This window comes from Pristis pectinata, chromosome 17 (assembly GCF_009764475.1).
Source record: "Pristis pectinata isolate sPriPec2 chromosome 17, sPriPec2.1.pri, whole genome shotgun sequence".
Lineage (NCBI taxonomy): Eukaryota > Metazoa > Chordata > Chondrichthyes > Rhinopristiformes > Pristidae > Pristis > Pristis pectinata.
The window spans coordinates 31,646,896-31,671,177 of record NC_067421.1 but is presented as its reverse complement, the minus strand read 5'-3'; the positions used below and the strand labels follow the sequence as shown (position 1 = coordinate 31,671,177).

The window sequence follows — 24,282 nt, the reverse complement described above, 5'->3', positions numbered from 1 at the left end:
ATTGATAGGATGCAGAGCTGGGCTGACAAGTGGCGGATGGAATTCAATCCGGAGGAGTGTGAGGTGGTACACTTTGGAAGGACAAACTCCAGGGCAGAGTACAGGGTAAATGGCAAGGTACTTGGCAGTGTGGAGGAGCAGAGGGATCTGGGGGTTCATATTCACAGTTCACTGAAAGTTGCCTCACAGCTGGATAGAGCAGTTAAGAAGGCCTATGGGATGTTAGCTTTCATAAGTCGCGGGATTGAGTTTAAGAGCCGCGAAGTGATGATGCAGCTTTACAAAACTCTAGTTAGACCACACTTAGAGTACTGTGTTCAGTTCTGGTCGCTGCATTATAGGAAGGATGTGGAGGCATTGGAGAGGGTGCAGAGGAGATTTACCAGGATGCTGCCTGGATTAGAGCGTATGGAATATGAGGAGAGGCTTAAGGTGCTAGAGCTTTATTCACTGGAAAGGAGGAGGATGAGAGGAGACATGATAGAGGTATATAAAATATTGAGAGGAATAGATAGAGTAGACAGCCAGCGCCTCCTTCCCAGGGCACCAATGCTCAAGACGAGAGGGCATGGCTTTAAGGTTATGGGTGGGAGGTTCAGGGGAGATGTCAGGGGAAGGTTTTTCACCCAGAGAGTGGTTGGTGCATGGAATGCACTACCTGGGACGGTGGTGGAGGCAGATACATTGGACAGGTTCAAGAGTTTGTTGGATAGGCACATGGAGGAATGTGAGATGGGGGATACGCGGGAGGAAAGGTTTAGATAGTGTGAGGGTGGTTTGATGGACGGCACAACATGGTGGGCCGAAGGGCCTGTTTTGTGCTGTATGATTCTATGGTTCTATGGTTAAGAAGCTGGTCTTGGTGATGGAAAGAAATGGGTTTGAAGCTCAGCTCAGGGTCAAAGAGCATGGCATGGTTGCAAGCTGTCTGGTTCAGCCTCAGAGTTCAGCCATAGACAGTTGCCAGGAAATGGAATGGAGTTTGTATCTAGGCAACAGAATTTATGTATTCAGCCTGCAACAATCAGAAATTAAATGAAGACTACAGAAAACAATCCAGAATTAGAGTTCAGGTGATCTAATCCTCACCATTTTAGATTGTTACATGAAATCTCATTGAATACTCATTGAGCATAACTGCTATCTGATGTATATTGTGCATATTCTTAGTTGCTTCTCAGAAAGTTCCTGAATTTTGGTATTTCAATGCATGTTTCCTGTGATATTTTACCTTAACATTCCAGGAGGTGACGTTTTTCACACAGTCCTGCCTTAAAGAGTTTTCAGCAACGCTTGCAACTAGGTCCCATCTAGCATTTCCAGCAACATTGCCTGTTGGATCTGCAGGGTCGAGAATCATTGGCCTAAATATTCAAAGACCATAAGAATCAGAAGTCAAAACATTTTTATTTTCTCATTCCATGAACCACATAAAGCAATGGGAATTATCCCTCAGGCAAACTTTAAGGCTTCTTGGTAATCTATTGGTGATTCGGATAGCAATTGGATGACACCCATTTCAGGTGTGTTGAACCATTATTGCACATAGCACTAATGCCACACTAGGTCCCCTGTAAGAAAAAGCAAAGCTGGATAAAAATCCAGTGTGAATCATCATTACTCTCGCATGCACACAAAAACAAGTGCTAAAACATGACACACACAATTCTTAATGGGATCAAACTCAATACAGCTCCCAGAAGGTACACTGCCTGTGGTGAGTAATCAGAAGAGGGATGTTGCATGGAGGATAATGAGAGTGAGAGCAAGAAGATACATGCCAGGAGGTGAAAGCAAGGTGTGAGGAGGATTAAACAATTTGTAAAGGAATGTAGGTTAAGTGAATGGGCAAAAAATTATCCATCCATCCAAAGGGATAGTATAATGACAAGTGGGTACTCTCAACTGATTATTGGCATACCATGTAATTGGAACAACTAACTTGTAGAGATGGTCAGTTGGTCTGTGTTGGAATCCTTAGGAGAAGGATCTGTCCATCAGGAAGATTCTTAAGGCCTGAGCTCTCAATGTCTCCCTGCTCAGCTGGAGATGTAGTTGCTGTTGACATTGAGGAGGAATATCCCCTCAGTAGAAACATTTTTTCTCCCAATTCTTATGCTCCTGTTGATCTCCAGACTCCACTTCCATAGTCTTTAGGTCCAGGTCTCACTACTCCTCTTCCTCCAACACCAGTTGCTGTCTACAACCTGCAAATTTTGCAGGTGACAATCAAGTCTCCACCCCTCCAATTGAAACACCGTACTCAGTTGTCCTTTTCAGTGCTCCCTTGCTGCCTCCCAACTTTCTGCACCCCCTACTATTCAAAAAGATAAGAGGAAAATACTGAATGCAAACAGGAGGAGAAACATACAAAGTGAACGTTGGCAATGGGGGCTAATAATGAGGAAAGAAAAGGACAGAGGTACACAAAACGGCAAAAGTTCAAGACAGACACACACAAGGTGAGTTTCAACAGGAAAGAAATAAAAGGCCATTAAGAAGCATCCCATTACCCATCCAAGGTCAAGTTGTTCTCAGTTAATCTCTCAGCATTGATGAGGACTTTCTCCCACTCCAGTTCTGTGAGTTCTGAACCGCTAACTCTGTCACAAGTGAGGCAGGAGATACTTGATGGGACAGGTAGGTGGGTGGTTTGGAAGAACGTGTGATCTTTCTGTGGTTTACACTGGGCTTCTGCGTGCTCCTGATAGAGGGAGTCCACTCCCACTCCATATACACTTTCCCAAGGAGGCTTTGAGATCACCCTTGAACAGTTTCCTCTGACCTCCCTCTTAGCATGACAGAGACACCTTGTGAAGATGGCATTCCTCTTCCAGTTTGCACTTCCAAAAGATGATGCACCCACAGCCTTGATCTTCTTGCTGGCCGTCTCCTCCCTATTATGTCTCACTCAGGGTAACAATGTCAATATCAAAGCGATCAAGTTTCCTGGATATCATTATGGAGCGATGATCTGTTCCTTCACTATCACCATTTCTTCACTGTCACTGAGTCAAAACCCTGGAACTCTCTCCCTAACCACATTGTGGGAATACCCACACCTCAAGGACTGCAGTGGTTCAAGAAGGCAGCTCACCACCACCTTCTCGAGGGCAACTAGGGATGGGCAATTGAATGCTGGCTCAGGCTGTGAAGCCCTCATCTCTTGAATAAATATTTTAAAAATCCACCTGTCATGGCTGGGACTGTCCACAAAGGTCCTGAACCTCACATTGTGACATGGAAGCTGTGTGCAAGACTTCTTTTAACGTGAGGTAGTTTTAGCATACATGGGCTAAACAGACTAAAGGTGTGGTCTAGTGACAATGGGGTCCATGATGACTGGGGACCAGACTCCACTGCATGCATGTACACATACGTATATAGTACACACAGACACACACAAGGACAGGGAGGTGGCTCAGACACCTATTGCCTCCTCCTCACATCCCCCCATCAAACATTCCCCTAAACCTCAATCATCCACATCCATGAAACTCTTCTTCTGTGTTCACCCAACTCCTAATCTCCTCTCACTCCCCCTCAGAGCCCCATCCTTCAGCTTCCTCACCACCCCCACCTCCCTCTTCCTCTTTCATCCTGACACTTGGCCTCCTCCACCCTTCCCTGTTCTGGGTACACATTCTCCTTTCTCTGGCCCTCTGCTCTCCGCACCACTTCTACCATCAGGAGTCCTCCACATGCCCTCACTCACTCTCCAGCCCTGAGAGAAACCTCAAGCCCCATGGTCAAGGGCTGAGCTACCCTGTAAGCTGGGGAGACCCCTGCCCCTCAGCTCTCTTCCCACTAGAGCTTACCACAACATTCCAGCTGCCAGATGCCCAGCCTGCAGCTTAGCCCAGAACCCCAAACCTCTCACAGAAAAGTCCAAGCAGAAAAGCTTCCAGTTGGTGTCAGTAGATCAGTGATCCAGTGCTCAAATCTATAATCCACAGGTTGCAAAATCATCACTGGTGCCTTGAACCCCTTAAGCCTCTGTCTCCTGCTCTCCCTCTCTAATTTACCACAGTCATTGAATGAACAAGGAACCTTATAATGTCCCTCAGCCTGAGACACTTACTGACTGACTCTACCATCATGGACACCTCTGGATACTATCTTCCTTGTTTAGTCAATATGCATTCCTTTTCTTGCGACTGCTCCCAAAAGAAGCAAAGGCTAGCTGCAAAGATTTTTTTTTCTTTTACTAAAATTAAGTTGTAATGAACAGATTCAGTAACAACTTTCAAAATAAATTGTAAAGTGAAAAAATTTTTCAAGGCTACAGGGGAGACTGAGAAGAAATGGACAGCTCTTTCAGAAGAATGATAGGCCAAACAGCCTCTCACTGTGCTGGGCCATTCTACAACTCCAGAAAGGATAAGTTTAAACACAACTTACTTTTGTTCTTGAAGTTTATCTTCCAGGAACTTGCCAAAAATGTGAGAGTCAAAGTTATAGTTCATTGTCCAAAACACCCACAGGTCTTTGTATTGGACAATCAGTTCCAGAACTGTGCGTAATCCTTCCGCAGTGCTGAAATCCTCGCCCTTCCTGGCACTCTCCCATGCATAGATGACCAGCAGCTCCAGAGCATACTTAGGTGGGAGAAACTGTCCACTTCCCAGATGAGATTTGAATGGACGACGGACAAACTGTTAAACAAAAATAAATCAACTTTTGGGCCTGCAATCCTTGAATTCTTTCTTTCTTGTCTAAACAAGTTAAAATTAAACCAGGTAACATACCCAATGCAGAATCTTGACTGATTATGGTACAAATTAAAGAAACATTAATTGTTTCCACTGCCAGAAAACTCAGCTTTAAGATAATTAACAAAAATACCAGTGAGAGGAAAGAATATTTTTTGCAATGAACTATTAAGATCTTGAATGCATTGGTATGGTGTTGGAAACAGATCCAATAATAAATGTTGAAAGAAAGTTGGATATATAAACACGGAAAAGAAACATAGGCAGGAGGAGGTGAGGTAAAACCTTTTGGGCAAAGGTTTGTTACATTCCGAAATTCACTGCATGTAGTGGGGGCAGAAACACAACAGATCAGTTTCTTCAAAAGGCAACTGGATGAGCACTTTAGAGGGAAAAATTCACAGAGCTCTAGGGAAACAGCAAGGGCATGGGACAGACAGGGTTATTCTACCAGGAGCTGACATAGACGTGATTGCCCAAATGTAACATGACAATATGATTTCAGCAATACTTGCCCTCCCTAAACAATACAATGAAATGCTTGCATACAGCTCTTCACAGAACAATGTCAGCAGCAGTTTCATAATCTACCTCAGTATACCAGTGCTTCACAAGTCGAATGAGGCCTTTAAGTTTCGCAGGACGGGACTTTACAAAGTTCCTTTGAAGTTCGGTGAAACAAGTTGAAAATTCTCCTCCAGGCTCTCCAGTATTAATCAGGTCTACATAGACCTGAGGATTCGGACAGTTCCTTGTTAGCTGACCTTCAGGACAAAAAGGTGACATCTTATTGCTTAGGTACAGACAATTTATGTACTATTAAATTTAATATGACAAAAATTGTCGGTCACTGACAGAACACTATGTAAACATTCGAAAATGTTGGGAGCATCCATTTACATCAAGCAATCATGATAAGCCTTGGTTGCAAACAAATCAATCCTGACTTATTCAATCTGTCCTCAAAGCTATACTCTTCCAGACCTGGCAAGATTTTTGTATATACATATATATTTTGCAACTCCTTATGCCTATAATGTCGCATAAAGTAATCAAACTATTGCTAAACCTGTGTTACATATAATTCTAAGCATTCTACTGATCTGGCCACCTTCATTAAAGAACCTATGGGTAAACACACAAGTGTCCCGCTTTTCTTATACACCCCTCAATATTCTGCCATTTCTTGCCTTGTTGCACCTCCCCAAATGCATCAACTCACACTTGATTAAGTTCCATGTGCCCCTTTCTTGTCCAATTTCCTGCAGTCCAAAGCTATCCTCCACCACACAGCCGATTCTTATATCACCTGCAAATTTCTTTATCATGCCTCCTACACTTAAGTCCAAGTCATCAATACACATTACGAAAAGGAATGAGCAATACACATTATGAAAAGGAAGGGACCAGGTATTGAACCACACAGAACCCCACGGACAATGTCCAGCCACAGAAGCACCATCAGGCAACAACACTTACTACCTACCACCAAGCCAATTTTGGATCCAATTTGCCACTTGCCATTGAATCCAATGGGCTTTTACTTTTTTCTCTGGCCTGAGAAATGGGACTTTATAAAACCCTTGATAAATTTCATGCAAACTAAATCAAATGCCCACATCCAACTACCTTGATATCGCCTCAAAGAATTGAATCAAGTGAGTTGGACACAACCTTCACTTAACAAATCCATGCTGATTGTCCCTGATTAAGCTATGCCTTTCCAAATGAGGCTTTACACAGTCTCTTACAAAGGATTCCAATAATTTTCTCAAAATTAAACTAAAAGGCCTGTAATTACTCCCCTTTTAGACAATGGAATGACAATAACTATCCTCCAGTCCTGTGGCAGCGCTAAGTCATTCAATAAGTATGTTAGGAGCAAGAGGGGAGCTAGAAAACGAGAAGGTCCCTTTAGGGACCATGGGGTCATCTACGCATGGAGCCAGGAGATGCGAGCGAGGTCTTAAATGAAAACTTATATTTTGCACCCCACCTTCTCCAGACCAATCCCAACCCCCCTTATCCTCCCCTACCCTTGACCTCTCCTCCTGCTCCTCCTTTTGCTTCCCCCCTACTCCAGCCACCTCCTATCCTTCATCCCACTCGTTACCCCTGTATCACTCCCAACCCCTCTCTCCCCCTTCCCCTCATCAACCCAGCCCCTCTACCCCACCCCCACCCTTCCTCCTCTGGCCCCGACTCCAACCCCTGCCGGGTCTTTACCATCCGCCCTGACCCCCCCACCCCCCCGAGGCTGAGTGGTCTGTTCTCAGCAAAGGCCTCACCTTCGTACCTCTACGCCCCCACCTCAATGAATACCGAACTCTTTTTCTGCCGTCTCCGCCTCCGTGCCTTCTTCGGTAAGGAGTCCTCTCCCCCTCCTAATGATCCGTTCTCCTGGCTCCAGCCCTCTTCTTCCACCTGGACTCCTCCACCGGGCCTGTTACCTTCCCTGGACCTATTCATAGCCAACTGTTGGCTCAACATCAGCCGTCTTGAGGTTTCTGCTCCCCTCACCCACTCCAACCTCACTCCTTCTGAACACTCTGCTCTCCGCGCCCTCCGCACCAACCCTGATGTAGTCATCAAACCAACCAACAAAGGCGGTGCTGTGGTAGTCTGGTGTACTGATCTCTACCTTGTGGAGGCCAGACGCCAACTCTCAGACACTTTCTCCTACCTACCCCTGAACCATAACCCCACCGAGGACCACCAGGACATTATCTCCCGCACCATCACTGACCTCATCACCTTGGGAGATCTCCCACCACATCTACCAACATGATAGTCCTGCAACCTAGGACTGCCCGCTTCTCTCTCCTCCTCAAAATCCACAAGAAGGACTGTCCCAGCAGACCTATTGTCTCCACATGCTCTTGCCCTATGGAGCTCATATCCTTGTACCTGGACACTATCCTGTCCCCCCAGTCCAATCCCTTCCCACCTATGTCCGTGACACATCACACGCTCTCCAACTCTTCCATAACTTTAAGTTCTCTGGCACTCACAACTTCACCATGGACGTCCAGTCCCTATATACCTCCATTCCCCATCATGACAGCCTCTCTGCCCTCCGCTTCTTTCTTGACCAGAGACAGGACCAGTCCCCTTCCTCTCACACTCTCCCCTGCCTGGCTGAACTTGTCCTCACCCTAAACAACTTCTCCTTCAATTCCTCTCACTTTCTACAGACCAAGGGCATAGCCATGGGCACTTGCATGGGCCCGAGCCATGCCTTCCTCTACGTTGGCTACATTGAAGAGTCTCTGTTCCAAGCCTGCTCTGCCCCCATCCCTCAACTCTTTCTCCACTATATCAACAACTGAATTGGTGCCACATCTTGCACCCGTGCAGATCTCGACAGTTTCATAAATTTTGCCACTAATTTTCACCCTGCTCTCCAATTCACTTGGACTATCTCTGACACCTCCCTCTCCTTCCTCGATCTCTCCATCTCCATCTCAGGAGATTCATTATCCACTGACAGCTTCTACAAACCCACTGACGCCCACAGCTACCTTGATTACAGCTCCTCCCACGCTGTCTCTTGCAAGGACACAATCCCTTTCTCTCAATTTCTCCACCCCTGCCGCATGTGCTCCCATGATGAGGCTTTCCACTCCAGGACATCAGAGATGTCCAACTTTTTTACTAACCGTGGCTTCCCTTCTACTGTGGTCGAGAGAGCTCGCACCCACATCTCTGCCATTTCCCGCACCTCTGCTCTCACCCCCACCCCTCCCAGACCCAACAAGGATAGGGTCCCCCTTTTCCTCACATTTCATCCCATCAGCCTACGTACTCAACACATCATTCTCCGACACTTCCGCCATCTCTAATGGAGTGTGAGAGGTGTCACAGACCACCACCAAGCATATCTTCCCCTCCCCACCCCTTTTAACCTTTCGAAGGGACCACTCTCTCCATAACTCCCTAGTTCACTCCTCCCTCCCCACCCATCCCGCTCCCACCATGGGGACTTTCCACTGCCCCCGCCATAGGTGCAACACCTGCCTCTACACCATCTCCATCACCTCCCTCCAGGGACCCAAACAGTCCTTTCAGGTGAGGCAGAGATTTACCAGCACCTCCCCTAATATCATCTACTGCATTCGATGCTCGAAGCGTGGCCTCCTCTACAATGGCAAGACCATACACAGACGAGGTGACTGTTTTGTAGAACACCTACGCTCTGTCCGTAACCGCGATCTGCATCCTCCGTTGCCAGTCACTTCAACTCCCTCTCCCACTCCATCACTGATATGTCAGTCCTGGGCCTCCTCCACTGCCAGGAGGTCCACATGCAAACTGGAAGAACGAAACCTCATTTTCCATCTTGGAACCTTCCACCCTAATGAGATGAACATTGAATTCTCCCAATTCAAGTAAACCAACCCTCCCCCCCACCTTGCCTCTTCTTTTCTTCCCTTTCCTAGCCAATCTCTTTTTTCTCTTTGCTTTTTACTCTCTCTCCTCTTCTCCTCCCCTTCCCCCATGCCACCTACCTCCACACCTTTGACCCATCCCCTGGTGGATCTGCTCTCCCCTCCTTCCTGCACCTGCCTATCACTATCTCTTACCTGCATCTACCTATCACCACCCTGTGCCCACCCCGCCTCCCCTCTTTTGTCCACCTATCACTGCTCTATTTTTCCCCCCTATATATTGGGTTTCCCCTTTTCCTATCTTCAGTCCTGAAGAAGGGTCCTGACCCGAAACATTGACCGTCTGCTTTTCTCCACAGATGTTGCCTGGCCTGCTGAGTTCCTCCAGCATCTTGTTGCTTTTTCACTTATCATCTGTGTTCACCAAGGTGAAGGAAATGGAAGTTAGTGAGTTCAGGAAGGGATACATTAATTCTCTGGACAACGGAGGAGGTGTAGGAGGTGTTCAATATCTTGTAATGCAGTATGGGATATAAATCTCCAGGGCCGGGTAAGATCTATCCCAGAATGCTATGGGAAACAAGGAGGAGATCGGTCGGGTCCTGATGGAGATTTTTGCTTCTCCATTAGCCACCTGCAAAGTGCAAGAAGACAGCAAATATTCTACCTGTACTTAAGAAGGGCAGCAAGGATAAGCCAAATAGCTGCAGGGTGGTGAGTCTTACATCAATGGGAGGGAAATCATTGGAGAAAATTTGAAGGGTCAGGACTTACGTTCATTCGGAAAGGCAGGGGCTGATCAGGGATAGTCAGCATGGCTTTGTGAGGAGAAATCTTGTCTCACTAATTTGAGATTTTCTGAGGTGGTAACAAAGGAGATTGATGAAGGCAGGATGGTAGATGTTCTTTATATCCCCTTTAGTAAGGCATTTAACAAAGTCCTTCATGGTAGGGTAATCCAGAAGGTTAAGGCAAATGGGATCTAAGGTGAGCTGACTAATTGGATCCAAAAGTGGTTGTTGAAAAGAGGCAGAGGGTAGAGGTGGAAGGATTTTATTTTCTGATTGGTGTACCTCAGGGATTGGTGCTGGGACCTTTGCTGTTTGTGATATATTAATGACTTGGATGAAAACATAGAAGATGTGATTAGTAAATTTGCAGATGACATGACAATTGGTGGTATTGTGGTTAGCGAAGAAGGTTGTCTAAGACTACAGCAGGATATAGATTGGTTGGAAAGATGGACAGAGCGTTGGCAGATGGAATTTAATCCCAACAAGTGTATGCTGATGCATTTTGGGAGGTCATATAGAGGGAGGACCTACACAGTAAATGGTAGTGTGCTAAGGAATGTTGATGAGCAGACACACCTTGGGGTCCAAGTCCACAGTTCACTGAATGTGGCAACGCAGGTTGATAGGGTGCTGAAGAAGGTTATGTGGCATGCTTGCCTTCTTAACTCGGGGCATAGAAAAAAGGGTTGGGATGTTATGTTGCGACTTTGACATTGGTTTGGCCGCAATTGGAGTATTACGTGCAGTTTCCGGTCGTCACACCAGAGGAAGGATTTGATAGCATGGGAGAGAGTGCAGAGGAGATTCACCAGGATTGGAGTTGCAGGAAGAGATCGGATTGGCTGGACTTGTTTTCCCTGGACTGAAGGAGGCTGAGGAGTGACCTGATATAAGTTTGTAAGACTATGAGAGACATAAGTAGGGTAGATGCTCAAAACCTTTATCCCAATGTAAGGGTATGAAAAACAGAAGGGCAAAGGTTTAAGGTGAGAGAAAGTTTTAAAGGGGATCTGAGAGATGTTTTTTTCCAAAAAGAAGGTTGTTGATATTTGGAAGGCGCTGCAAGAAGAGGTGGTGGAATCAGATACAATTACTGATTTAAGAGGCATTTGGACAGATAGTTAAATAGGCAAGGTGTAGAAGGATATGGTGCTAACGCAGGCAAATGGGATCAGTGGAGATGGGCAATAAGGTTGGCACGGCCGTGGTGGGCTGAAGGGCCCACTTCTGTGCTGTACAACTCTATTCATCTGTGTCACTTCTGCAGCCAGCCTCATTGCTCCCATTTTAAGAAAAGCAGGTGATTCATCCTTTGTAACCTAATCATTATTTTTCCCTCCATCACTTTACAAAAAAAATTATAATTTGTTGCATTGCTGTTTATGGAAGCTTGCTATATGCAAATTGGCAACTATGTTTCTTGCATTATAATGGTGACCACACATGAAAAAAACTCTTTGGGACAATCTGAACCCACAAAAGGCATTACTATCAATGAAAGTCTTTCTTTAAATATAAAAAATGCCAAATTTTCCATCAAACCACTTGTTTTCAATGTTTCAAAGCGTCGTACCTAAAGCATCAAATGCAGGGAGAACATCAACCTCAACAGAATCGGAGGATTCTCTGGATCTAAACTGGAAGTTCAGGGAACGAGGAGAAGAATGAGAGGGAATTATTTTGGGCTTTGACATGATGATCTCATGTCCAATGCAATCCCCACATCTCTCCAGCATCTCACGAATTGTGCTCAATATTTCAGCCCGGTTTCTCTTTTGGTCTCGAAAACATCTGAAGTGGTTGAGAAAGATAACCAGGTCTGCATCCGAGCCATTTTTTAAAGCTGTTCCTTTTCCAAGGGAGCCACCCTAAACAAAAGGGGCAAAACAACAACATAATCATTTAAATAAATGATTTGTAAAATGCAATTCTAATTCAAGTAGGAACAAAATCATCACCCTGGCCAAAATCTTGTGCAACTAGAAAGTGCTGGAGAAACTCAACAGGTCAGGCAGCATCTGTGGAGGAAAATGGACAGTCAACGTTTTGGGTCAAAACCCTTCATCTGGACAGATGAAGAATCTTGACCCAAAATATCGACTGTCTATTTCCTTCCACAGATGCTGCCTGACCCGCTGAATTCCTCCTGCATTTTGTTTATTACTCCAGATTCCAGCATCTGCAGTCTATTCTGTCTCCAAACCCTTGCAGCCTGCTTATTATCAGTTTGGGCCAAATGGGAGCAGATGGAATGGGCAAGATCATGGCATGGATACAGTTTCTCACTTTGCTTTAGTTTAGAAGACCAGGAGATAATCTGATCATGGTGTTTCAAAGGATACAAGAGATCAATAGGGGAGATTCAGAAAGTCTCTGGTGGGGACAATGAACAACTAGGTACGCCATTTAGAAGGGAACTTAAGATGTATTTCTTCACAAAAAGTTGTTGACATCTAGAGTTCACTCCTGTACTAGCCTGTATATGTTGGGTCATTTGGAAGAATTACAAATAATTGATAGCAAGAAATATTGGAATAAAGGAGTTGAGATACAAATCAACCATAATTCCGTTGAATGATAGAACAGGAATTAGGAGCTCGATGGCCTATTCCTGATTGCATCAGAAAATACAGGTTTAGGAGCTCAGCTTGGCAACTAACAAAGCTGCCTGGAACTCACATAAGGGTCATTACCACACATGAACCCAGGCAGTGGGTATTCTCAGGTCAGTTGTCAATGATGGAATATCATGACCAAGATTGATCCCTGTGACAATAACTCTTTGGCAGGTGCCAATACAGAGAGATCAGGAGCAGGAAATTATCACAATTCTCTCTCTTCCCCCCTCCCCTCCACCACACTGGAGACTGTTTTTAGCAATGCTGGTCCTTAGTTGAGTTTACATAACTCAGAGACACCCCATTGGTCCTGGAACCTTTTCTTCTGTTTACAACTTGGTACCACAGTCTATTCCTGTCCAGTATATGATTCTGCCAGTCTCACCTTCACAGTTTTACTGATTTTAATGGAGGAACACTGTTCCTTTAAGAAAGAACAGATCTTGTCCACGGTCTCACCAACTTGCTTCAGAAATCTTTCATCAGGTTGGAGATAATTGTAAATAAATGTATCCAGTTTACGGGGAGGTGTTTGAAGCAAATCCATATGTTGACTCATGATTTTTTTCTTGAAATAAACAAAAATATGGAATTCAGTAAACTTAACTTTGGTAGGAACTCTGGATAGAATCACTAAATCCTTAAGATATGAAAAGACACCACTCAGCCTATGGAATGAATGCCAGCTCCAACTAGAGAAATCCTGTCAGGCTCATTCCTGCTCTTTCCCCATTGGCCTGCAAATTATTCTCTCGCAAACACCTATGCAATTCCCTTTTGAATTCACTGACTGATTCTGTTCTCACCACTCCTATTGGCTGTGAGTTCCAGATCACAACTATTCTCTGTGTTAAAACTTTTCCTTCACATTGTATCTCATCTAAAATTTTACATCCATGGCTCCTAGTTCCTGAACCACCACTAGCGGGAATGGTTTCTCTCCACCTAGACAAGCTGTGACTTTCTCAATCTTTACTTCAAGGAGGAGAACCCCAATTTCTCCATTCTAAACCTACTCAAGACCCTGTCAACCTGTGTCACCACTTTCAGGAAAATATGTACTTGTACTCCTAGGTCTCTCTGTTCTTCAACACTCTCTAAGTCCTGCCATTTACTGTGTAAGTCCTGCCCTGGTTTAACTTACCAAAATGCAAAACTTTGCAATTATCCTAGTTAAATTCCATCTGCCATTCCTTGGCCCACTTTTCTAGTTGATCTAGATCCTGTTGTAATATTAGATAACCTTCTTCATTGTCCACTATACCACAAAATTCGTGTCATCCACAAACTTACTAACCATGCTAACTAGATTCCCAACTAAATTATTAATACAGCTGGCAGGCAACTGTGGACCCAGCACAGATCCCTTCTTAAATAAGGCACTACATTAGCCACGCTCCACTCTTCCGGTAGTTCACCCGTGAATGACGATGATACAAATAACTCTGCCATGGCCCCACAATTTCTTCCCTAGCTTCCCACAATGACCTAGGAATCACTTGGTCAGGCCCCGGGGGTTTATCCACCTTTATGTGCTTTAAGACCTCCAGTACCTTCTCTTTTGTGATGTGGATATGTTTTAAGCCATCACTGTTCTCTTCCCGGAATTCCCTTGCTTCCATGACCTTCTCCACAATAAATACAGACAAGAAATTTTCATTTAAGAGCTCACCCAATTCCTGTGGCTCCACACATAGACAATCACATCGATCCTTAAGGGGACCTATTCCCTCCTTTGTTACTCTTTTGCTCTTAAAATACTTATAGAATCTCTGAGGATTCTCCTTTACCTTTTCTGACAAAGATATCTTATGTCCTCTTTTTGCCCTCCTGACTTCCTTCTTAAATGTACTCCTACGTCCCTGATACTCCTCAAGGGATTTGCTTAATCCCAGCTCTCTATACCTGATGTATGCCTCCTTTTTCCTGAGCAGAGCCTCAATATCCCTTGTTCCCTAATCCTGCCAGCCTCCCCTTTCACTCAAACAGGAACATGGTGGCCCTGAGCTCTCCCTATCTCACTTTTAAAAGCCTACCACTCGCCAGACGTCTCTTTACCTGCAAACAGCCTTACCCAATCAACCTTTGTAAGTGGCTGTCTAACGCCATCAAAATTAGCCTTGCCCCAACTTTGTTGGACTTTAATTTGTGGACCAGTTCTATCTTTTTCCATAAACTATTTTACAATTAATAGAATCATGGTAACTGGTCCCAAAGTGCTCCCCCACTGACATTACAGTCACTTGCCCTGCTTTCTTCCCAACAGGAGATCCACTGTTACCCCCTCTCCAGAAGGGCCATCTATATATTGCTTGAGAAAATATAAAGAGTAAGTAAAGAGTAAAGGAGAATTATAGAGGTGTACAAAGAGTAAAAGAGAGGCAAGAGTGGACATTGCTGGAAAATGACGCTGGAGAAGTAGTAATGGGGAACAAAGAAATGGCGGATGAATTGAATAAGTATTTTGTGTCAGTCTTCACTGTGGAGGACACCAGCAACATGCCAGAAATTCGAGAGAGTCAGGGGGCAGAAGTGAGCGTAGTCGCTATTACTGAGGAGAAGGTGCTTGGGAAACTGAAAGGTCTGAAGGTGGATACGTCACCTGGACTGGATGGTCTACACCCCAGGGTTCTGAAAGAGGTAGTCAAAGAGATTGTGGAGGCATTAATACTGATCTTTCAAGAATCACTAGAGTCAGGAATGGTTCCAGAGGACTGGAAAATTGCAAATGTTACTCTACACTTTAAGAAGGGAGGGAGGCAAAAGACAGGAAATTATAGGCCGGTTAGTCTGAATTTAGTGATTGGTAAGATGTTAGAGTCCATTATTAAGGATGAAGTTTCAGGGTGCTTGGAAACTCATGATAAAATAGGCCGAAGTCAGCATGGTTTCCTTAAGGGGAGATCTTGTCTGACAAATTTGTTGGAATTCTTTGAGTAAGTAACAGGCAGGATAAACAAAGGACAGTCTGTGCATGTTATTTACTTGGATTTTCAGAAGGCCTTTGACAAGGTGCCGCACATGAGGCTGCTAAACAAGGTAGGAGCTCATGGTATGACAGGAAAGGTACTCACATGGATAGAAGATTGGCTGACTGGCAGAAGGCAAAGAGTGGGAACAAAGAGGGACTTTTCTGGTTGGCTGCCAGTGTCAAGTGGTGTTCTTCAGGGGTTGGTGTTGGGTCCGCTACTTTTCACATTATATGTTAATGATCAGAATTGATGACTTTGTGGCCAAGTTTGTGGATGATACAAAGATAGGTGGAGGGGCGGGTAGTGCTGAGGAAGCAGGGAGTCTGGAGAAGGACCTGGACAGGTTGGGAGAATGGGCAAAGAAGTGTTAGATGCAATACAGTGTAGGGAAGTGTATGGTCATGCACTTTGGTAGAAGGAATAAAGGTGTAGACTATTTTCTAAGGGGGGAGAGAATTCAGAAATCAGAGGTGCAAAGGGACTTGGGAGTCCTAGTGCAGGATTCCCTAAAGGTTAACTTGCAGGTTGAGTCAGTAGTAAGGAAGGGAAATGCAATGTTAGCATTCACTTTGAGAGGACTAGAATATAAAAGCAAGGATGCAATGCTGAGACTTTACAAGACGTTGGTCAGACCACATTTGGAGTATTGTGAGTAGCTTTGTGCCCCATATCGAAGGAAGGATCTGCTGGCATTGGAAAGGGTCCAGAGGAGGTTTACGGGTATGATCCCGGGGAGAAAGGGTTAACGTATGAAGAGCGTTTGATGGCTCCGTGCCTGTACTCGCTGGAGTTCAAAGAAATGAGGGGGATCTCGTTAAAACCTACTGAATATTGAAAGGCCTGGAGACAGTGGATGTGGAGAGGATGCTTCCAGTAGTGTGAGAGTCTAGGACTAGAGGGCACAGCCTCAGAATAAAAGGATGTCTCTTTAGAACAGAGATGAGGAGGAATTTCTTCAGCCAAATGGTGATGCATCTGTGGAATTCAATGCCACAGACAGCTGTGGAGGCCAAGTCATTGGGTATATTTAAGGTGGAGGTTGATAGATTCTTGATTAGTCAGAATGTCAAAGGTTACGGGGAGAAGGCAGGAGAATGGGGTTGAGAGGGAAAATAAATCAGCCATGATCGAACGGCAGAGCAGGCTCAATGGGCCGAATGGCCGAATGCTGCTGCTATGTCTTATGGTCTTATGGTCTAAAACTTTTCTGCACACATTTCCACCCTATCCAAGCCTTTAGTACCCTGGCAGACCCAGTCAATATTAGGCAATCACCAACAATCACCTACTATTAAATCACCTACTATTACAACTCTATTATCCTTACAGCTCTTTGTGATCTCCCTGCCTTTTTGCTCCTCTAATTCCAGGCCAATAGTACAATCCCATCAAAGTGTTCACCATCTTCTAATTTATGAGTTCCACCCATACAGCCTCACTGGTAAATCTTCTCTAAGTACTGCCATGATATTCTCCCTAATCAAAATGCAACTCCCCCTCCCCTCTTACCTCCACCTCTATCAAGCTTGCAGCATCTGTACCCCAGAACATGAAGCTGCCAGTCCTGCCCATCCCTCAACCATGCTTCTGTTATGGCTTCAATATCCCAGTCCCATATACCCATCCATGCCCTGAGTTCATCTGCCTTACCTGTCAGGCTTCTTGCATTAAAATAAAAGCAGTTTAGTATATCAGATCTTCTTCGCTCTGCATCCTGCTTCTGCTAGTCCTGCCTACTAAGCTCGCTTGCTTTAACTTCTATATTTACCTCAACTTTCTCATCTGTCACACTACTGCTTTGGGACCCACCCCCTGCCAGATTAATTTAACCCCTCCTGAGTAGCACTAGCAAATCTCGCCGCCAAGATATTGGTCCCCCTCCAGTTCACGTGCAACCTTTCTATCTTGTACAGGTCACTTCTGACCCAGAAAAGATCCCAGTGGTCCAAAGGCTTGAATCCCTCCTTCCTTCTCCTCAGTTATGCATTCATCTGCCCTACTCTCCTATTCCTACCCTCACTAGCATGTGGCACCAGGAGTAATCCAGAGATTACAGCCCTTGCAGTCCTGCTTTTTAGCCTATGTTCACTCTGCAGGACCTCATCCATTTTTCTATCTATGTCACACGTACCAATGTGTACAATGACCTCCAGCTGCTCACCCTCCCTCTTGAGAATGTTCTGCAACCACTCGGAGACATCCCTGACCCTAGCACCATCCTGGAGTCTTGTTTGTGGCCACAGAAACTCCTGTCTGTCCTTTTAACTGTTGAGTCTCTGAACACTACAGCTACAAATGTCCAGAGAAGTGATGAACTTAGTCAAGAAGAAAAAGCACAAGTATGTAGATTTTCAGGAGTTAGGATCAGACAGAGCATGTGAGGACTATAAAGAAGATAGAAATGAACTCAAGAAATGAATTAAGAAAGCCAGGACGGGCCATGGAAAGTCCTTTACAGGATTAGGGAGAATCCAAAGGCATTCTATACCTACGTAAGGAATAAGAGGATAACGAGGGAAAGGGTAGGACCACTTAAGGATAAAGGAATCTATGTTTGGATACTGAGGATGTGGATGAGGTCCTGAATGAGTATTTCTCTTCAGTATTTACCCAGGAAAGGGACATGCAGGATGCAGAAATTGGAACTGAGGGTGTAAACATGTTAGGGCATTTAGAGGTCAAGGAGGAGGTAGTGTTAGGTTTCCCAAACAGTATTAAGATGGATAAGTCCCCGGGGCCCGATGGGATATACCCCAGGTTACTGAGGGAGGCAAGAGAGGAAATTGCTGGGGCCTTGCCCAGTATCTTTGTGTCCTCTTTGACCACGGGTGAGGTGCTGGAGGACTGACGAGTGGCTAATGTTGTTCCTCTATTTAAGAAAGGGACAAGGGAAAATCTGGGGAACTATAGACCAGAGAGTCTCACATCAGTTGTAGGGAAATTGCTGGAGAAAATTCTTCAAGATAGGATATGCAAGCATCTGGAATCCAATGGCTTGATAAGGGAAAGCCAGCATGGCTTTGTGCGGGTCAAGTCATCTCTTACTAACCTGGTTGAGTTTTTTGACAAGGTGAGAGAGACTGATGAAGGTAGAGCTGTGGATGTCATCTATATGGATTTCAGTAAGGCATTTGACAAGATCTCTCATAATAGGTTAATCAAGAAAGTTCAGATGCATGGGGTCAGTGGAGAATTGGCTGTGTGGATCCAGAACTGGCTTGCCCATAGAAGACAGAGGGTGATGGTTGAAGGGACTTATTCAGGCTGGAGGCCTGTGAGTAGTGGTGTTCCGCGGGGATCTGTACTGGGACCTCTGCTGTTTGTGATGTACCTAAGTGACCTGGATGAGTATGTTGATTGGTGGGGTTGTGAATAGTGTAGAAGACTGGCGATGGATACAACGTGATATAGATCAGTTGCAGATGTGGGCAGAGAAATGGCAGATGGAGTTTAACCTGGATAAATGTGAGGTTTTGCACCTTGGTAGGACTAATGTCAAGAGGCAGTACACTCTTAAGGGCAAGACCCTTAATAGTGTTGAAGAGCAGATAGACCTTGGGGTGCAAGTCCATGGCTACACAGAATGCTTGCTTTCATTAATCAAGGTATTGAGTATATGAGTCAAGAAGTTATGATGCATCTCTATAGAACTCTGGTTAGGCCAAATTTAGAGTATTGTGTGCAGTTCTGGTCACCTCACTATAGGAGGGATGTCGAGGCTTTATAGGGGGTGCAGAGGAGGTTTACCAGGATGCTGCCTGGATTAGAGGGCATCTGCTATCAGGAGAGGCTGGACAAACTTGGGCTCTTTTCTCTGGAGCGGTGGAGGCTGAGGGGTGATCTGTTGGAAGTGTATAAAATTATGAGGGGCATAGATAGGATGGACAAGCAATATCTTTTTCCCATTATTGAGTGATCCAGTACCAGAGGGCATGCATTTAAGGTGAGAGGGGGTAGGTTCAGAACAGACATGAGGGGTATGTTTTTTACTCAGAGAGTGGTGGATGCCTGGAATGCATTGCCTGATAGGGTGGTGGAAGCAAATTCATTGGGGGCTTTTAAGAGGGGCTTGGATGGGCACTGAAATGAGAGGAAAATAGAGGGATATGGGCATTCTGTAAGTAGGAGGGATTAGCCATGTTGGCACAACATTGTGGGCCGAAGGGCTTGTTCTGTGCCTTACTGTTCTCTCCTTGTCTCCACCGTCCCCTGCTGTGCTTCAGAGCCAGTTGTTGTGCCACAGACCTGGCTGTTTCTGCTGCTGCTTTCCTCTGGAAGACCATCCCCTCCCAATAGTATCCAAAGCAAGATACTTGTTAATGAGGGGAATGGTCACAGGGGATTCCTGCACCCTTTGCCTACCCCCTCTACCTTTCCTGGTGGTCACCCAACTGCCACTGTTTCCCCTCTCTAGCACAGCCATCTACACATTGCTTGAGAAAACTTTCCTGGACACGTTTACCAAATTTAGCGTGACCACCTCAGTAAAGCTCCTGTGCTATCCACAAGATCCTCCTTGGCCTGGATGGGACCAGACGCACCAGGGAGATGCCGGGCAGTGAGAAAGGCGCGATCCCACCTCCTGATGAGGAAACTCCCCGAAGGCCCAGAGCGCAGCTGTGACTCTGTGCCAGAACTACCTCAGAGAGTCCGGCGACGCCTCTGAGGAATTTCAGACAACACCAATAAACAATAAGTATTTTATTGACACTGAAATTCCTCAAGCCTGGAACCATTCTGGTAAATCTCTTCTGCACCCTCTTCAAGACCTTAGACCTTTCCTAAAGTTAGGTGACCAAAACTGGACGTAATTTTCCAGTTGTGGCGTAACCAGTGTTTTCTACACGTTCACCATAACACTTATTCCACAGAAATTACAATATTTTGGTGATTAATATGTTCCCAATGTGGTAGGGTTTCACAGGTCAGAATCGGTCTCTGCACTCAACAGTGATGCACATGTACCTTCCTGGTGAATATTTCCCCTTTATCTCAGCACTAATTTTGGTTTATATAGATCCAACTAAACATTGCATATATGTGTATATAAAACACATGACATTGTATTATGAATAATAGTAATCTATCGCTCAACAATCAAAAATAGATCTTCCCCATCTGAGTGAATGACTCTTGGTCGACGATCAAACAGCAACCCCCAGCAATGCTCGTTATCACGAACAACCGGAACATTTACGAGATTTGAAAACAGTTTTTTTCAAAGCCCCTGCAGTTGATTGTTCCGGAGCAGGGCTGGGAGTTGGGTGGGGGGCTTGGCAGTGTCTCCCTGCCGGTCTGACGATGCTCTTGCCAGGGAAATTTTTTCTTGTCATTTCAGTGGAATAACCCCTTACCCAGATCGAGAAACACTCGCTACAATTCATTCAGGAAGGAATAGAGATCAAACACAGTGTATGAAGTCAATAACCTCCCGGTCAATTTCCCCCCTTCTCAGTAATGCAGTTAATGGTATTACTTTACATATTTGAAAGTTTGTGATTTTCTGAAAATTATGTATCAGATATATGCCAAATAATCCCACGAACTGTAAACAACTCACCTTCACGTTCCAGCGACCGAAACCGGACTTTGGTAATAAACCCAATTTGGGAGTTTTTTTTAATTGCAGTTGGTTTCTACTTCCTCGTTCTTTTCTCCTTGAGTTTCGATTTCTGAGTCTGCCATCTGTCAGAAGGAAACCCAGCACAGGAAAGGCTGACTCATTGCTGCAAACGTGAAAGGCAGACAATTGGTCAGATGCAAACAAAAAACAACAAGCTGGTGGCAGCTCTGGAGGCAAAGGGGTAGTCGACGTTTGCGTCCAAAGGACCCTGACTCAGGACTGCAGAGGGGAGTGGAAAGGGGAGATGGGCAGTATGAAGAGGTGAGGGGAGGGGTGAGGCACAGGTTGGCAAGTGATAGGTGCATCCAGGCATGGAGGGGTTGAAGGGGAGATGGAGCCAGGTGGTGGAGATTCCGACCGAGGTTGGGAGGTGAAAATTGGAGACAACAAAGGTGTGCAGATTATGGACCCTGATAAGAAAGGAAGGTGTTAAGCAGACGGAGAGGAAGCCACATCACAACTCTCCCCATTCCCACAGTGACCTGACTATCCTCGACCTTCTCCACTGCCTGGGTGAGGCCAAACACAAACCCAAGGAACAGCACCTCATATTTGGCGTCTGCTCCTTCCTCTCTGGTCCACCCAGGTCCTGTCACACACACCCTTCTTTTCAACCCACCCCTCCCCCAGTCCCCAGGAACCCAGTTTCTTTTCCCTCCCCCACTGGTTCCCTGGTTCCATCTGCCTATCACCCACACACTCAACCCACTGGTTCCCCTGTCCCCTCCCCCTACTGTTCCCATCTGCCCACCATACTTCCCTTATCTGGTTCCACTCATTAGCTTCCATTCCTGCACAGATGGACTGCAGAATCATTTACATTAGTATTAAATATATACAAACAAATCAAAGCTGATACAAGCCCCCCTGTATCGGGGAACCAACGTTGACAGAATGTAGAATCGGGGACCAGGGAACACTGGATGATTAACAGATCAATACAATCTATGTAGTCACAGTGGTTTCTCTCTTTGCTTTTTCAGTTTCTACTGCTTTTTCTGCGGGTTGAATTGACTTCAATGATGTATGACTCCACCAGGCATTACTGTGATTACTGCAATGTAAAGAATTTACCTGCCAAATAATCTACTGTAAGTCATTTACAACAGATAATTTAAGCAAATTAATATACGATCTCTGATTAAATGTCAGTGCACATGTCACTGGGAGAACAGAGATGATTAGATCATAAGATTTAAATCAATCATGGGGAAAAAGTAAGGAGAAATCCAAAATAGAACATGTAATCTGGAGGAGGCCTGACTTCAATGGCTTGAGAAGGGACCTGGCTAGGAAAAAGGGGAACCAAATGTCCGCGAGTAAAATTATGACAAAATAACTTTTAAAGACGTTTCAGGTACAGATAGTGTTATGTGGTGAAAGGGAAAGTAAGCAGTCTTTGAAAAGAGAAAGGCAGCGAACATAGAAAAGAATCCAAAAGTCTTGTCCAGGTATATCAGTGATATATAGGTGTTAAGGGGAAAGTGAACTGATTTGGGATAATGAGGGTGATCTCTGCACTGGGGTATGAGGCATAGCTGGAATATCTATTGTGTACAGAGAAAGACGTCACTGCAAAATCTCAGTAGATTGTGAACAGGGGACAGGTGCCAGAACGAAAAACACAACAAATAACTACACGACTAATACGGAAGAAAAGAGCATGAGATAAAGCTGGCCCAAAATATAAGAATAGAAAATAAGAGTTCCAATAAATATTTTTAAAAGAATAAACAAAGTGAGCAATCGTCTTATAGTCAGTGAATCTGGGGAATTAATAGGGGAAAACAAGGAGATGGCTGATGAAGTAAACAGCTATTTGGACCAGTTTCCACTATAGAGGATGCAGAACTGGAAGAGAGAGAGAAACTCAGGAAAATCACAGGGAAGTTGTACTGAACAAATTGTTGTAGCTGCTGGCTGACAAGTTGTCAGATCCCAATCATTTTCATCCTAGAGTCTTAGCTGGCTGGTGAGATAGCTGATCCATTGGTTTAAATGCTCCCAAAACTCAGAATCGGAGGAAGGTTCCATTAGATTGGGAAATGGAAAAGCAGAAACCTGCAGGCCAGTTAGCTTATTATCTGTCAGAGGGAAAATAATAGAATATATTATCAAAGATGTAAAACCAGGGCACTAAGTAAAATTCAAGCCAAGCACAGAAAGTCAACATGGTTTTGTAAAAAGGAAATCATGTTTGATCAATTTATTGGACTTCTTTGAAGGAGTACTTGTGATGGGGAAAATGAGAATCCAGTGAATGCACAAAGATTTCCACTGGGCACTTAATAAGGCACCATATCACAGGTTATTGCAGAAAATAAGAGGTCATAGTGTAGGAGGCAACATGTTGGCATGGATTAGCTATCTAACAGGAAACAGTAGCTATTTATAATAAAATTAATCATTATCTATTGGATAGCATAACGGACTTGGGGGAGGGGAAGAGTGTATACTTTCGCCTAATTTTTGTACTCAAAGATAACAAATGGGGTGAATATTGATCAGGAGGCTCTCCTGCAAAGGCTGACCATACTTAACCTATTCTAGTTTGAATGAGGTGCATCCTAGAATAGCAAGGCAGTGGGGTGTTGGAGGATTGCCATGAACTTTTAATCCTTCTAAGTCCAGGGCAGTCAGTTTAACCACAGTTATGGGGACGTTTTTTGAAACAATGATCAAGGAAAGCATTGACAGGTACTTGGAGAAATTTGAGTTGATAAACAAAGAGCCAGCACTAACTTTTTAGAAGCAAATTGTATTGACTAACTTGACTGATTTTTTTTAACGAGGTAGTAGAGAAGGTTGATGAAGGAAATCTGGTAAAGTCACCTATGTGAATTTTCAGAAAGTTTTATAAAGTCTGACACAAAAGGCTGGATTAATAAAAATGAGGTCCATGAAGCTGGTCATGAGTCACATGGACAGCAAACTGGCTAAAAGGCAGAAACAAAGTGCAGTGGTAAATGGTTGTTTTTCAGACTGAAGAATATGGACAGTTGTGTGTCCCAGGAGTCAGTTCTGGGAGCAGGTGTACATGAATGACATAGATGTGGGTGCACCGGGTAGATTTTCAAATTTGTGGATGACGAGTATGAATGTGTGGGAGGCTGTGAGGCAGCGATAGAGTAGACAGTGGCAGAAGTGTAATGTGATATACTTCAGCACAATAATG

General features: G+C 44.7%; 1 protein-coding gene across 1 annotated transcript in view; it reads right to left on the bottom strand.

Annotated features, from left to right (window-relative positions):
• The window catches only part of LOC127579193 (uncharacterized), a 69,058-nt gene that overhangs the window by 4,469 nt on the left and 40,307 nt on the right, over positions 1-24,282 (bottom strand). Inside the window, exons 16-21 of the mRNA XM_052031801.1 lie at positions 21,045-21,315; positions 12,898-13,080; positions 11,468-11,762; positions 5,304-5,476; positions 4,402-4,655; positions 1,232-1,364 (exon numbers count right to left, since the gene is read on the bottom strand). Of these exons, the coding sequence (XP_051887761.1) occupies positions 1,232-1,364; positions 4,402-4,655; positions 5,304-5,476; positions 11,468-11,762; positions 12,898-13,080; positions 21,045-21,315 (1,309 nt within the window). The remainder of the gene's footprint in view (positions 1-1,231; positions 1,365-4,401; positions 4,656-5,303; positions 5,477-11,467; positions 11,763-12,897; positions 13,081-21,044; positions 21,316-24,282) is intronic.